Source organism: Nomascus leucogenys, chromosome 7b (assembly GCF_006542625.1).
Source record: "Nomascus leucogenys isolate Asia chromosome 7b, Asia_NLE_v1, whole genome shotgun sequence".
NCBI lineage: Eukaryota > Metazoa > Chordata > Mammalia > Primates > Hylobatidae > Nomascus > Nomascus leucogenys.
This window is the reverse complement of record NC_044387.1, coordinates 5186001-5199385: the sequence shown is the minus strand read 5'-3', so window position 1 is coordinate 5199385 and position 13385 is coordinate 5186001. Positions and strand designations below refer to the sequence as shown.

The following is a 13385-nucleotide window of genomic DNA, read 5'->3' as shown; positions in this document are numbered from 1 at the left end:
ACTGAGGCTCCAAGTGGGAGTGGCTTGCCCTCAAGGTCTCATTGGTGAGAGACGCTGTGGAAGGGCTGCCCTGGCCTGGGCACACAGTAGGCACCTTGATGCGGGCTCGGGAAGGTCCTGCCCGGTGGGATTGCGCCCTGGGGCACCGCGCACGGGTCGGGGAAGCCCGGGCAGGGTATGCAAATAGCGCGCGAGGAGGCCGCGGATTGGCCGGCCCGGGCGGGGGCGGGGCGCGCAGTGGGCCCAGGGCTGGCAGGTGCGCTGGCGGGGAGAGGTCAGATGCCCGCGCCCGCCCGCTGGACCGCCCGCCCCGCGCTCTGGCGGCTCCTCCCGGGCGATGCCTCTGCTCTGGGCCCTGCTGGCCCTCGGCTGCCTGCGGTTCAGCTCGGGTAGGCGGGGAAGGGCAGGAGGGGGCTAAGCCCAGAGAGAGCCGGCAGCTGTGTCCTGGGGCTCCCGCCGCCTGGACCCTGATTCCTGGCGCTGGGGACCCAGATATTACCATTATGAATAATAGTGATAGCCAACGTTTACGTGCATCTTCTGGTAGGAATCCGAGGGCTCATGGATGGCTGCAACCCTGCGATGTGTGTTGCAAGAGACCAACATGCAGGGGGGCTGCGGGAGGGCAGAGAAGGGACTAACCCCAGCCCCATGGTGACGCCTGGACGGGGGCAGATAGAGAGATATTTCGGCCGAGGAAGCAGCGTGGGCAAGTTCATGGAGGTGGGAGACAGCACTGGACTGTCCTGGGAATTGCCAGTCCATGGGACCAGCTGGAGCGTGGGGTGAGGGGAGCCTGTGGGGGAAGGGGTGAGGCTGGAGACCCAACAAAGCAAAGCCCAGAATTTCAGGACCTCACTGCCTTTCCAGAGAGGCTGGACTTCGTCAGGGGGCGCTGGGGGCCATGGAACGGCATAGCAGGAGAATGAGGCAGTCAGATTTACATGTGGGGGGAGGGTGTTGTTACTAGGGCCCAGGTGAGGAAGGTGGGATGGAGGAGGGCTGGGCCGATGGCGTGGACAGATGCTTAGGAGGGGCAATGGAATTCTTGGCAACTGAGTGTCTGCAGCAGGGAGAGAAGGCAGCAGTTTGGCCCAACTGCTCCATTTCTGAGCAGGATGACTGGGCAGGGGGCAGTGTCTGAGACAGCTTATGTGGTGGCCCCGGGGAGGGTGAAGCCCAGAGCCTGACACACAGAAGGTGCTCAGTAACTGCTAGCAGAGTTGGTGTGGACAGTTCTGCCAGGGGTCAGTTCCCATCCTCACTGCCTCCTCCAGCTGTGAACCTGCAGCCCCAACTGGCCAGTGTGACCTTCGCCACCAACAACCCCACACTTACCACTGTGGCCTTGGAAAAGCCTCTCTGCATGTTTGACAGCTCAGAGGCCCTCACTGGCACCCACGAGGTCTACCTGTACGTCCTGGTCGACTCAGGTAAGGGTCCTGCTTCCTTCTGGCTACTCCAAAAGGGGCTCTGACCTGTCTGCAGGGAGGAGGGAAGGAGGCAGATAGAGGAACCCTCCATGCCTGTAGTCATCTCATTAAACTACCCATGCTCTTTATCAGCATGCCCTGGCCTCCACTCCGGGCCAGCCCTTGGCTGGGTGCTGCAGCCACAGACCTGTCCTTGCCCTGCAGGGACATCTAGTTAGTGAGGGAAGTAATAACACCACCAGTCACTGAACACCTACACCATACCAGGCACTTTGCACACCACAGAGCTAATATCTACAAGCAGCTTGTAAGGTAGCTATTACCAATCCCCATTACAGAGCAGGCAAGCGAGGCTCAGAGAGGTGGAATAACCTCCCTGGAGCTCCCAGAGCGGGAGAGTGAATCCTGATCTCTCTAGTCCCCAAGCGCAAGGTCGTTCCTGAGGCTCCGAAAGGTGGCTCAAGATTGGTGGTTTTGAGGCAAAACCACGCATTCGGACCTGCTGCTCTGGCCCAGCCCCGACCCCTTCCCTGGAGGGGATGCTGAGCTTCTGAGACAAGCCAACATCAACTCTTGCATTTCTAGCAGCCAGTCATTTACAACAGCTCATTTAGGCCATCGTTTTCTTCTTTCAGCACGTGTTTATTGACTATAAACTAAAGTGCCTGATCTCCGGGCACTGTATGGAATTTCTCTCCCATTTCATAGAAGAATAGGGTCTGGAGAGGTAGAGTGAGTTGTCCAAGGTGACCCATCTAGTAAGGAGGAGAGCTGGGTCCTGCCTCCACGTTATTCCCCTTGGACAGATGACCTTCCTTTCCCATTTTACACAAGAGAGAATCCAGGGCTTTCAGCAATGAAGTGACAAAGGTCTGTTGGGATGGGGGGGGGGTTGCAGGAATGTCACAAGAGAAGGCGAGAGTCAGACACAGCGCCCAAAGCAGGGAGGTGATCCTTATCCATCTCCCACATTGCACTGAGAGGGCAGAGACTAAGTTTGCCCCATGCCTGTGACCCCAGTGCCCAGCACAGGGCTGGGGCAGAAAGGATGATCGGGCGTTTGATGAATAACTGAGTGAGTGCCGCTGAGCCGGAGTGCCCAGAAGCCTCACTCCCTGCACTGCCTCTGCAGCCGTTTCCTGGAATGCCTCAGTGCAAGACAGCACCAAGACCCCACTGGGCTCAACGTTCCTACAAACAGAGGGTGGGAGGACAGGTCCCTACAAGGCCGTGGCCTTTGACCTGATACCCTGCAGTGACCTGCCCAGCCTGGATGCCATTGGGGATGTGTCCCAGGCCTCACAGATCCTGAATGCATACCTGGTCAGGGTGGGTGCCAACAGGACCTGCCTGTGGGATCCCAACTTCCAGGGCCTCTGTAACCCACCCCTGTCGGCAGCCACGGAGTACAGGTAGGTGTAAACAAACCACTACGGGAGAGCCGCGGCAGTTCCCCAGTCCTGACGAGGGAGAGCAGGGGCAAAGTGGGAGCAGCCACATTTCTTGAGACCTTATATGCTGAGAACATCCCAGGTTCCAGGCAGGCCACGCTGAGCCTCAAGTTCAGAAGGGGCCCCTCTTGGATTGATGCTCTGCAACTACAGTCTTGAAATTCTTCATTTTATTTATTTATTTATTTATTTTTTGAGACGGAGTCTCGCCACTTCCCAGGCTGGAGTACAGTGACACCATCTCAGCTCACTGCCACCTCCACCTCCCAGGTTCAAGCGATTCTCCTGCCTCAGCCTCCTGAGTAGCTGGGACTACAGGCACGCATCACCACGCCTGGCTAATTTTGTATTTTTGGTAGAGACAGGGTTTCTCCATGTTGGTCAGGATGGTCTCGAACTCCCAACTTCAGGTCATCTGCCCCCCTCAGCCTCCCAAAGTGCTGGGCTTACAGACATGAGCCACCGTGCCTGGCCTGGATGAGATTTTAAGGATCTTAATTTTTATTTGCGTGTTAAGGTACAGGCCGTAGATGTCTTTGTCATCAGAACGTCCATCATTTTAAACTGACTGTGTATGAGACCTTAAGTAGGCTGTGGCTATTTTGTACTGCATTGCCCAATCTTCTTTTGTGATTAGTAATACTTGTTGCAGGGTTTCTGCACTTAAAATATACCTCCTGTAGAAGGGCAGCAGGGTTTGTGACAGATATTATTCCAGTTTTTTTCTTTCTTTCTTTCTTTTTCTTTTCTTTTTTTTTTTTTTTTTTTAGAGACAGGGTCTTGTTCTGTGTCCAGGCTAGAGGGTAGTGACGCAATCTCAGCTCACTGCACCCTCTGTCTCCAAGGGATCCTCCGGCCTCGGCCCCTCAAAGTGTTGGGATTACAGGCATGAGCCACCGCACCCACCCTCAGTTTTTTTCTTTTTTCTTTGTTTATTTTTTATTTTTTTTTGAGACGGAGTCTCGCTCTGTAGCCCAGGCTGGAGTGCAGTGGCGCCATCTCGGCTCACTGCAAGCTCCACCTCCTGGGTTCACGCCATTCTCCTGCCTCAGCCTCCTGAGTAGCTGGGACTACAGGCGCCCCCACCATGCCTAGCTACTTTTGTTTTTGTATTTTTAGTGGAGACGGGGATTCACCGTGTCAGCTAGGATGGTCTCGATCTCCTGACCTCGTGATCCGCCTGCCTCAGCCTCCCAAAGTGCTGAGATTACAGGCGTCAGCCACCGCGCCTGGCCAATTTTTGTATTTTTAGTAGAGATGGGGTTTTGCCATGTTGGCCAGGCTGGTCTCGAAGTCCTGACCTCAGGTGATCTGCCCGCCTCAGCTTCCCAAACTGTTGGGATTACAGGCATGAGCCACCATGCCCAGCCTCAGCCTTTTTCTTTTTAAGTTTTCTTTGTGATGCCCAGGAGCAGGCTCGGAGTAATGGAAGGCAGAAATGCAAGGAAGACAGATGCATTAGTGCTCAGCAAGTATACCACGTGTGTTACATGGAGGAAAGAAATGGAGGGGAGCTCTAAGAGGGAGTGCCTAGAGGAGTGGCTTCTGATTCTGAAGGCTTCATGGATGCAGGAGGTGGCAGCTAATCCGGGGAAGGGTCCAGGGGGTCCTATTGGCCAAGCTCAGCACTGTCCTGTTGCCCAGAGCCCACTCAGTAGCCATCTACATTTCCATCTCCTGGAAGGACCCCCGCTACCGTCTCCCACCCCTAGGCCATCCTACGTCCCCCCACCACCTCCCTGTGGCTGGGGCTCACAGGAAGCATAAAAGTCACCCTGGCTCCGTCTCCTTCCAGGTTCAAGTATGTCCTGGTCAATATGTCCACGGGCTTGGTAGAGGACCAGACCCTGTGGTCGGACCCCATCCGCACCAACCAGCGTAAGTGGTGGGCAGTGGTGGGCAGTGGTGGGGGTGATGCTCAAGGGGACCCGAGAAGGCAGAGCCAGGCATGGTGGTGAGAACCAAGGCTCATCTGACCCTGTGAAAGCCTCCCAGCCCAGGCAGTGATGAGTAAAATGCTCCTTAAAGCCGTTGAGCCAGGCCAGTCATGGTGGCTCACATCTGTAATCCCAGCCTTTGGGAGGCTGAGGCAGGTGAATCACGAGGTCAGGAGATCGAGACCATCCTGGCTGACACGTTGAAACCCTGTCTCTACTAAAAATACAAAAACAAAAGTAGCCAGGCGTGGTGGGGGTGCTTGTAGTCCCAGCTACTCGGGAGGCTAAGGCGGGAGAATAGTGTGAACCTGGGAGGTGGAGCTTGCAGTGAGCCAAGATCGCGGCACTGCACTCCAGCCTGGGCGACAGAGTGAGACTCCGTCTCAAAAAAAAAAAAAAAAAAAAAATTAGCTGGGCGTGGTGGCACGTGCCTGTAATCCCAGCTACTCGGGTGGCTGAGGCAAGAGAATCGCTTGAACCAGGGAGTCAGAGGTTGCAGTGAGCCGAGATCACGCCACAGCACTCCAGCCTGGTGACAGAGTGAGACTCCGTCTCAAAAAAAAAAAAAAAAAAGTCGTTGAACCTGGAACTTCCTCCTTCCTCCTTTCCATCCTTGAGGGCCAGGTGTGGGAACAGATCAAGGTGGAGGCCTCGGTGGCATTTGGGCTGGGGATGGGTGTAAGTGGATCAAAGCCGGCCCATTCCTCTGTCTCTCCAGTCCTTACAGTGGGTTGGCCTCAAAGGCACGTGGAGCTGACCCGGCATTTAGGTCCTAACCAGCCCCTTTGCTAAATCCTCATAGCAGCAAGCACCCTATGGCCAGGTAAGATGTCTCCAAGGCCTGAAACTAAGATGGCAAAGGCAGCAAGGAACTGCTCTCCCTCCCTGCACGCCTACTCCTTAGCACCTGGACGGCTTTCCTGAGGGTGGAACGTCAGGGTCCTGCCCTGTTCCTTGCTCAGCAGAAACCCAAAGTTCATATACAGAGTCGAGTCTGCTGAATGGCAGGGGCCACACCAGGGTCTTTGATGGTAATTTTGGGCAAGTGACACCCTAACTTAAGACCCCCTCCCGCCACATCTTGGCCCCTAAGACGAGGCTGTCTGGCAGGATGAGTGTCAGGGGGCTGTGCATTTCACCTGCAGAGCCTCCTGTTGTGCCTGTGTGCACCCCCAGGGGTGTGGGGGGCTCCGAAAGGTTGCCCGAGGTCATACACAAGTGGGTGGTAGAAAGCCTTGTGTGTATGTGAGTGCCTGTGCCTGTTGTGGTATGTCTATGTGTGTTTGTGTTGTGTGTGGTGTGTGGTATCTGTATAATGTGTATGTAGTTTATGGTGTTGCATATGTGTGTGAGTGGTGTGTGAGTGTGAGAATGTGTGTGGTATGTGGTGTGTGGAGAGTATATGAGGAGTGTGGTGTGGATGAGTGTGACAGTGTGTGGTGTATATCGGGGTCCCCAACCCCTGGGCCATGGACCAGTACCAGTCCACGGCCTGTTAGGAACGGGACCGCACAGCAGGAGGTGAGCAGTGGGTGAGTGAAACTTCGTCTGCATTTGCAGCCGCTCACTGCCTGAGCTCCGCCTCCTGTCAGATCAGCAGTGGCATTCGAGTATCACAGGAGCGTGAACCCTGTTGTGAACTGCACATGCCAGGGATTAGGTTGCATGCTCCTCACGAGAATCTCATGTGTGATGATGTGTCACTCTCTCCCATCACCCCAGATGGGACCGTCTAGTTGCAGGAAAACAAGCTCAGGGCTCCCACTGATTCTACACGATGATGAGTTGTACAATCATTTTATTATATATGGCAATGTAATAATAATAGAAATCAGGTGCACAATAACTGTAATGTGCTTGAATCATCCCGAAACCACCCCCAGCCCACTCCCGTCTGCAGAAAACCTGTCTTCCACAAAACCGATCCCTGGTGCCAAAAAGGTTGGGGACTGCTGGTGTATGTGGTGTGTGGTGGGGGCGTGTGTGTGAATATGAGGGTGTGTGTGGTGTGCGTGAGTTGGTGTGTGTGGTATGTAGTATGTGGTGTGTGTGTGGTATGTGGTGTGTGTGGTGTGTGTGAGTTGGTGTGTGGTGTGAGTTGGTGTGTGTGGTGTGCGTGAGTTGGTGTGTGTGGTATGTAGTATGTGGTGTGTGTGTGGTATGTGGTATGTGTCTGGTGTGTGGTGTGTGTGTGAGACCATGTGTGGTGCATGGTGTGTGTGGTACATTGTGTGTGAGTGTGCGTGTGATTTGGTGTGTGTCATGTGTGGTACATGGTGTGTGTGTGTGAGTTGTGTGTGGTGTGTGGTGTGTGTGGTATGTGGTGTGTGTGTGTGAGTTGGTGTGTGTGGTGTGTGGTGTGTGAGTTGGTGTGTGTGGTGTGTGGTATGTGTGTGGTGTGTGATATATGTGTAGTATGTGGTGTGTGAGAGTGTATGTGGTGTGTGTGTGGTGTATGTGAGAGTGTGTATTGTATGTGTGTGGTGTGTGTGGTGTGTGGTGTGAGAGTGTGGCAGGTGTGTGTGTGTGAGTTTGAGTTGTGTGATGTGTGTGGTGTGTGAGTGTGAGAGTGTGTGTGTGAGCTGGTATGTGTGGTGTGTGGTGTGTTAGAGTGTGGCAGTGTGTGTGTGTACGAGTGAGTTGGTGTGTGGTGTCTGAGTGTGACTGTGTGTGTGGAGTTGGTATGTGTGGTATGTGGTGTGTGAGAGTGTGGCAGTGTGTGTCAGTTGGTATGTGTGGTGTGTGGTGTGTGAGAGTGTGGCAGTGTGTGTCAGTTGGTATGTGTGGTGTGTGGTGTGTGAGAGTGTGGCAGTGTGTGTCAGTTGGTATGTGTGGTGTCTGGTGTGTGAGAGTGTGGCAGTGTGTGTCAGTTGGTATGTGTGGTGTGTGGTGTGTGAGAGTGGCAGTGTGTGTGGCTGAGGTGGCTCCCCCCATCCTCACTCCCTGCCGCCTGTCCTGTGGCATTCCCATGCAGTGTGGTTTCACTGAAACAGCCTTGGAACCCTTGGGACTAAGAGTCCTGAGCCCAAGCCCAGCCTCTGCCCCTCACTGCCGTGTGAGCCATTATGGACCTCGGTTTCCTCATCTGAGAAGAGGGAAGAAGAATTCTTGATGGGCCTCCGCAGCAGGGTTCCTTTGGAGAACCCAGGCAGAAGCACAAGGCTCAGTTCTCTTGCGGGAGGACCACGGGGCCCATCTGGGGGAAAGAATGCACCTCAGGACCAGGCCGGCCCAGCTTGAGCCTGGATTCTGCATGTCCTTGGCTGGGGACTCAGGCTCCCTGAGCGCAGTGAGTGATCTGCAGGATGGGGGTCTCCAGGGGACCTACCTGGAACAGTAGCTGCAAGTGGCTGGCTGCAGTAGGACCTATAAATCATCTGTTCACATCGTTCTAAAGGGTGAGGCCAGCCCCAGAAGAGTGACAGCCACTGTCCACCTGGCCCTGTCAGACCAGGGCCCTTTGCCTCATCTTTGTTTATAATCTGTATCTCATCCATCTCATCAGAAGATTTGAGTCAGTTTATTATTTAAAATTATGCAAAGGCTGGGCGCCCTGGTGGCTCACACCTGTAATCCCAACATGTTGAGAGGCTGAGGTGGGAGGATTGCTTGAGCCCAAGAGTTCAAAACCAGACTGGGCAACATGGTGAAACCCCATCTCTACAAAAAAAAAGTACAACAAATTAGCTGGGCGTGGTGGTGTGCACCTGTAGTCCCGGCTGCTTGGGAGGCTGGGGTGGGAGGATTGCTTGAGCCTGGGAGTTTGAGGCTGCAGTGAGCCAGGATGGCGCCACTGCACTCATGCCTGGGTGACAGAGCGAGACTCTGTCTCAAAAACAATAACATAAAATAATGCAAAAAAAAAAAAAAAAGAGAGAAGAAAGAGTAAAAAGAGGAAGTAGCCAGAAACACACAAAAGAAAGTTGGGAAGTGGGATGTGGGGAAAACAAGGTAATTGTGCCTAAAACCTGAGAGAAGTCGCCGCACTGAGTCGCAGGGTCATCCCTGGATCCCCGGCAGCCAGGGCGGGGGAGACACCTGCCGCCTCCTGGGAGAAGGCTGAGGGTGGCGTGGTGTCTGGGGAGTAACTAGGCTGCATCCCACCACAGTCACCCCATACTCGACGATTGACACGTGGCCAGGCCGGCGGAGCGGAGGCATGATCGTCATCACTTCCATCCTGGGCTCCCTGCCCTTCTTTCTACTTGTGGGTTTTGCTGGCGCCATTGTCCTCAGCCTCGTGTAAGTACCTGCCAGCTGGGAGGGCTGGACCCCAGGGACATGCCAGACACATTTGGCTCGCAGGGACTCAGCAGCGGGGTCCTCCGAGGCAGGGGACGGCCCAGAAGGCAAGGAAGCTACCCTGTGCCCCGTGGGTGGGGTCTGGTGAAGAGGGAGCAGAGTCCTGGGATTTCAAAGCGGGAGGACCATCAAAGTCAAGTTGCTCAGCTGGGAAGGGTGGGACTCAGCACCTGGGCTTGTGGGCGGACGGCCGATTCCGATCTTAGCTCTGACACTTAAGAGTTATGCAACCTTAGGTATGGCTTGCTATCCTTCTGTTCTCAGTCTCCCCATCTGGAAAATGGAAATAATAAATATTAGTCATCTCACGGAGTTGTGAAGATTAAGTGGAATAATCTCTATAGAGTCTCTAGAGCAATGCCTGGGAACTCAACAAGTATTTGCTTTCGTTGTCATTATAATACACCTACTTGCAGTACAGAGGGGGAAACTGAGGCCCAGAGGGGGTCAGAGTGGCCCAAGGCAACACAGCCTGGGACCAGAACCGAGTTGGGGGCCTAGAATCCAGGACTCGGGACTCCACTGACACCTCTGATTTGTGTTGCCTTTGGATGAGGACTTGAGGTCTCCTGAGGGGTGTACCGGCTTTAGCAGGGCTGTGGGTGGGAAGACAGGTGAGCCCACAGCCCACTAGCCCCTGGGAAGACCAGGCAGGGGACAAACCAAGGTGCCGTGGGAATCCAGAGGAGGGCAGAGGGGTGCTGCCTGGAGCATCAGGGTGACCTTCCTGGAGGAAGGGTCAGCGTGAGCAAACTCTCATCAGCAGAGTGCTCCTCAGTGAGAGGCAGGGAGGCAGGGAGGCCCAGGGGACTTTGAAGACTGAGAGAGGTCCCAGTGTGGGTAGGGGTGGAGCAGATAGGAAAGTTTCTTGGAGTAGGTATAATTAAGTGGATCCATGGAAACTAGCCAGGCAGGAAAATATAGGTGGGGTGGGTGGAGATCGAGTGAGGAAGGAGGCTGAGAACTTGCGAATCAGGTTGGTGGACTGTGGGCTCACCTGTCTTCCACACCCCCAGCCCTGCTAACCCTGGTACACCCCCCGGGAGACCTCGAGTCCTCATCCAATGCTGACACAAATCAGAGGTGTGAGTGGAGTCCCGAGTCCCAGGTTGTAGGCCCCCAACTCTGGGTTCTGGTCCCAGGCTGTGTTACCTTTACCATTTAATGACAAATGACTCTGACATTTAAGTGAACAAAAACAAAATAGATGATATCAGCCTCCCAGAAACTCTGCCTGGCTGCACCCGGGAGCAGTCAGAACATGGCAATGTTCCTCCTTCCTTTTGGACAGTGCCCTGATTTGGCATGAAAGACCCCGTTATCTGAATTCAGCTCCAGCTTTTCCATGTATTCCCCCTGCTATCCCCATTCTGTTCCGGCTCCAGCTGCACCAAACTGCGATCTGTACTATCGCTCCAGATACTCCTCAGCCCTTCCTGCCTCACACCCACCATGTGCTGACTGACCCCACACTTGAATGCCTTTCTCTTCCCCCACATTCCTTTTTTTTTTTTGAGACGGAGTTTCGCCCTTGTTGCCCAGGCTGGAGTGCAATGGTGCGCTCTCGGCTCACGGCAACCTCCACCTCCCAGGTTCAAGCAATTCTCCTGCCTCAGCCTCCTGAGTAGTTGGGATTACAGGTGACCATCACCACGCCCAGCTAATTTTTTTGTATTTTTAGTAGAGACAAGATTTCACCATGTTGGCCAGGCTGGTCTCGAACTCCTGACCTCAGGTGATCCACCTGCCTTGGCCTCCCAAAGTGCTGGGATAACAGAAGTGAGCCACTGCGCCCAGCCCACACACCTTCTTTAGGGCCACATGAGCTGCTGCCTCCTCCAGAAAGCCTTCCTGCAGCTCCCACCTGCGCTTGTCCATGCTGCGTGGTCACTGTTGCAGTCAGTCTCCCCCTGCAACCTTAGCTCTTTGGGAACATGGGACAATGGACTCAAATTGTCCAGCTCCCAGTAAGACCTGTAAGTTGTTCACATCGTTCCAAAAGGTGGACCTCTTCCTTATTCCCAGGGCCTGGTGCAGGGTCAGCACTCCAGAAAGATGGGTTGATTGAATTCATGTCTACGAAGACAGTATCTGTGAAAGCTATGTCTGAGTATGAAGGTCCCCAAGCAGCTAAAGGCATTTGGGTTTCCTCTGTTCCCTTAATCCTGGGTCTTTCTATCCCCTTGGACAGGGACATGGGGAGTTCTGATGGGGAAATGACTCACGACTCCCAAATCACTCAAGAGGCTGTTCCCAAGTCACTGGGGGCCTCGGAGTCTTCCTACACGTCCGTGAACCGGGGGCCGCCACTGGACAGGGCTGAGGTGTATTCCAGCAAGCTCCAGGACTGAACCCAGCACCACCCCTGGGCAGCAGCATCCTCCTCTCTGGCCTTGCCCCGGGCCCTGCAGCGGTGGTTGTCACATCCTGACTTCAGGGAAGGTGAAACAGGGCTTGTCCTTCCAACTGCAGGAAAACCCTTAATAAAATCTTCTGATGAGTTCTAGTTCAGTAACCACTTACCGAATGAATGAGTGAGAGGGTGAATGAATGAATCAATGTCAAACTGAGCACTTGAATTGTTTCTCTAGAGGGTAGGTGGGAGCAGGGGACTAATTTTCAGTCAAGGCTACGGCATGTGAGTTGCCAGGCAGTGGCACATGCCTGTAGTCCCAGGGACTCAGGATGCTGAAGTGGGAGGATCGCTTGAGGCCAGGAAGGCAGGGCTGCAGTGAGCTATGATCGTGCCATTGCACTCCAGCCTGGGCAACACAGCGAGATACTGTTTCAAAAAACAAACAGGCTGGGCGCGGTGGCTCATGCCTGCAATCCCAGCACTTTGGGAGCCCGAGGTGGGCGGATCACCTGAGGTCGGGAGTTCAAGACCAGCCTGACCAATATGGTGAAACCCTGTCTCTACTAAAAATACAAAATTAGCCGGGCATGGTGACGCATGCCTGTAATCCCAGCTACTCGGGAAGCTGAGGCAGGAGAATATCTTGAACCCGGGAGGCAGATTTTGCAGTGAGCCGAGATCGTGCCATTGCACTCCAGCCTGGGCGACAAGAACAAAACTCTGCCTCAAAAAACAAACAAACAAACAAACAAACAAACAAACAAACAAAAAACAAGTTGGCTGACCCTCCCTTACCCTCTAAGCCCCTAGTCCCAGTCTTCTCATCTGTAACATGGGCTGGTGGAAATGGTGAATTTCCGAGGCCACGCACACCTGGCTAGCAAAAGAGAAGAGCTGCCCAGCCCCCCTGCCCCAGGCCTCAGTGCACTCCCACTCCAGCAGGAAGACCAGAGGAAGGTGAATGAGGCACAGCGACAGAAGCTGTCCCTTCTGGGCTGAGGCTGCCGGACGCCCGGGAGGGGACACCAGGTCAGCCTGGGGGATGAAGGGGCTATCCCAGTCTAGGATCTCCATTCAAAAGCTTCAACTCTCTCTTCTGAGCCAGGCAGAAGGACTGCTTCCCCATTGGGTGTGCAAGACAAAATCACAGTCCGTCTTCCTGTTGCTGAAGGAAGATGTGGTTTGTCAGAGCAGGGTTGGTTACAGAGTGGATGCTACCCAAGCGTGACAAATACGACAGCCCAGGCAGGCTGGCGGGTGCCCCAGGTGGACCAGACACTTACCCCAGGGCCACCGTTAAGCAATGAATGTTTGTGTCCCTCGACACTCATGGGGTGAAACCCTAACACTCGCTGTGATGCGATCTGGAGGTGGGGCCTTTGGAAGGAGATGAGGCGTGAGGGTGGAGCCCTCTTTCCACATGTGAGGATACAGTGAGAAAGCTGCAGCGTGTGACACAGAAGGCGGTCCTCGTCAGAGCCCCACCATGCAGGCACCCCGATCCCAGATGTCCAGCTTCCAGACCTGTGAGAGAGAAATTTCTGTTGTTTCCAAACCACCCAGTCTGCAGTTTTGTTTTTTTTTTTTTTTTTGAGAAGGAGTCTCGCTCTGTTGACAAGGCTGGAGTGCAGTGGCACAATCTTGGCTCACAGCAACCTCCGCCTCCCAGGTTCAAGTGATTCTCCTGCCTCAGCCTCCCGAGTAGCTGGGACTACAGGCGCGTGCCACCATGCCTGGCTAATTTTTTGTATTTTTAGTAGAGATGGGGTTTCACTGCGTTAGCCAGGATGGTCTCGATCTCCTGACCTCGTGATCCGCCCGCCTCACCCTCCCAAAGTGCTGGGATTAGAGGCGTGAGCCACCGCACCCGGCCTCCCCAGAGAGTATTAATTCCTCCCGCTTCTGT

General features: G+C 54.4%; 1 protein-coding gene across 2 annotated transcripts; it reads left to right on the top strand.

The window, feature by feature from the left end:
* The first annotated feature begins 278 nt into the window (after positions 1–278).
* UPK3A (uroplakin 3A) lies at positions 279–11629 on the top strand. Of its 2 annotated transcripts, XM_030815151.1 has the most exons (6): positions 279–389; positions 1278–1433; positions 2566–2845; positions 4680–4762; positions 8931–9063; positions 11315–11629. In XM_030815151.1, exons 1-6 carry the CDS (start codon positions 338–340, stop codon positions 11472–11474), a joined length of 864 nt encoding a protein of 287 aa, XP_030671011.1. In that variant the 5' UTR covers positions 279–337; the 3' UTR covers positions 11475–11629. The 2 variants fall into 2 exon arrangements, with proteins under 2 accessions (XP_030671011.1, XP_030671012.1); XM_030815152.1 differs by lacking the exons at positions 2566–2845; positions 4680–4762.
* The last annotated feature ends 1756 nt before the right edge of the window (positions 11630–13385 follow it).

Bases quoted from the DNA above. Each gene is read 5' to 3' on its own strand.
- UPK3A (XM_030815151.1), top strand. From the start codon at position 338: ATGCCTCTGCTCTGGGCCCTGCTGGCCCTCGGCTGCCTGCGGTTCAGC. The intron at 390-1,277 runs GTAGGCGGGGAA...TGCCTCCTCCAG, and splicing joins CTGCCTGCGGTTCAGCTCGG to CTGTGAACCTGCAGCCCCAA. The intron at 4,763-8,930 runs GTAAGTGGTGGG...ATCCCACCACAG, and splicing joins CCCCATCCGCACCAACCAGC to TCACCCCATACTCGACGATT.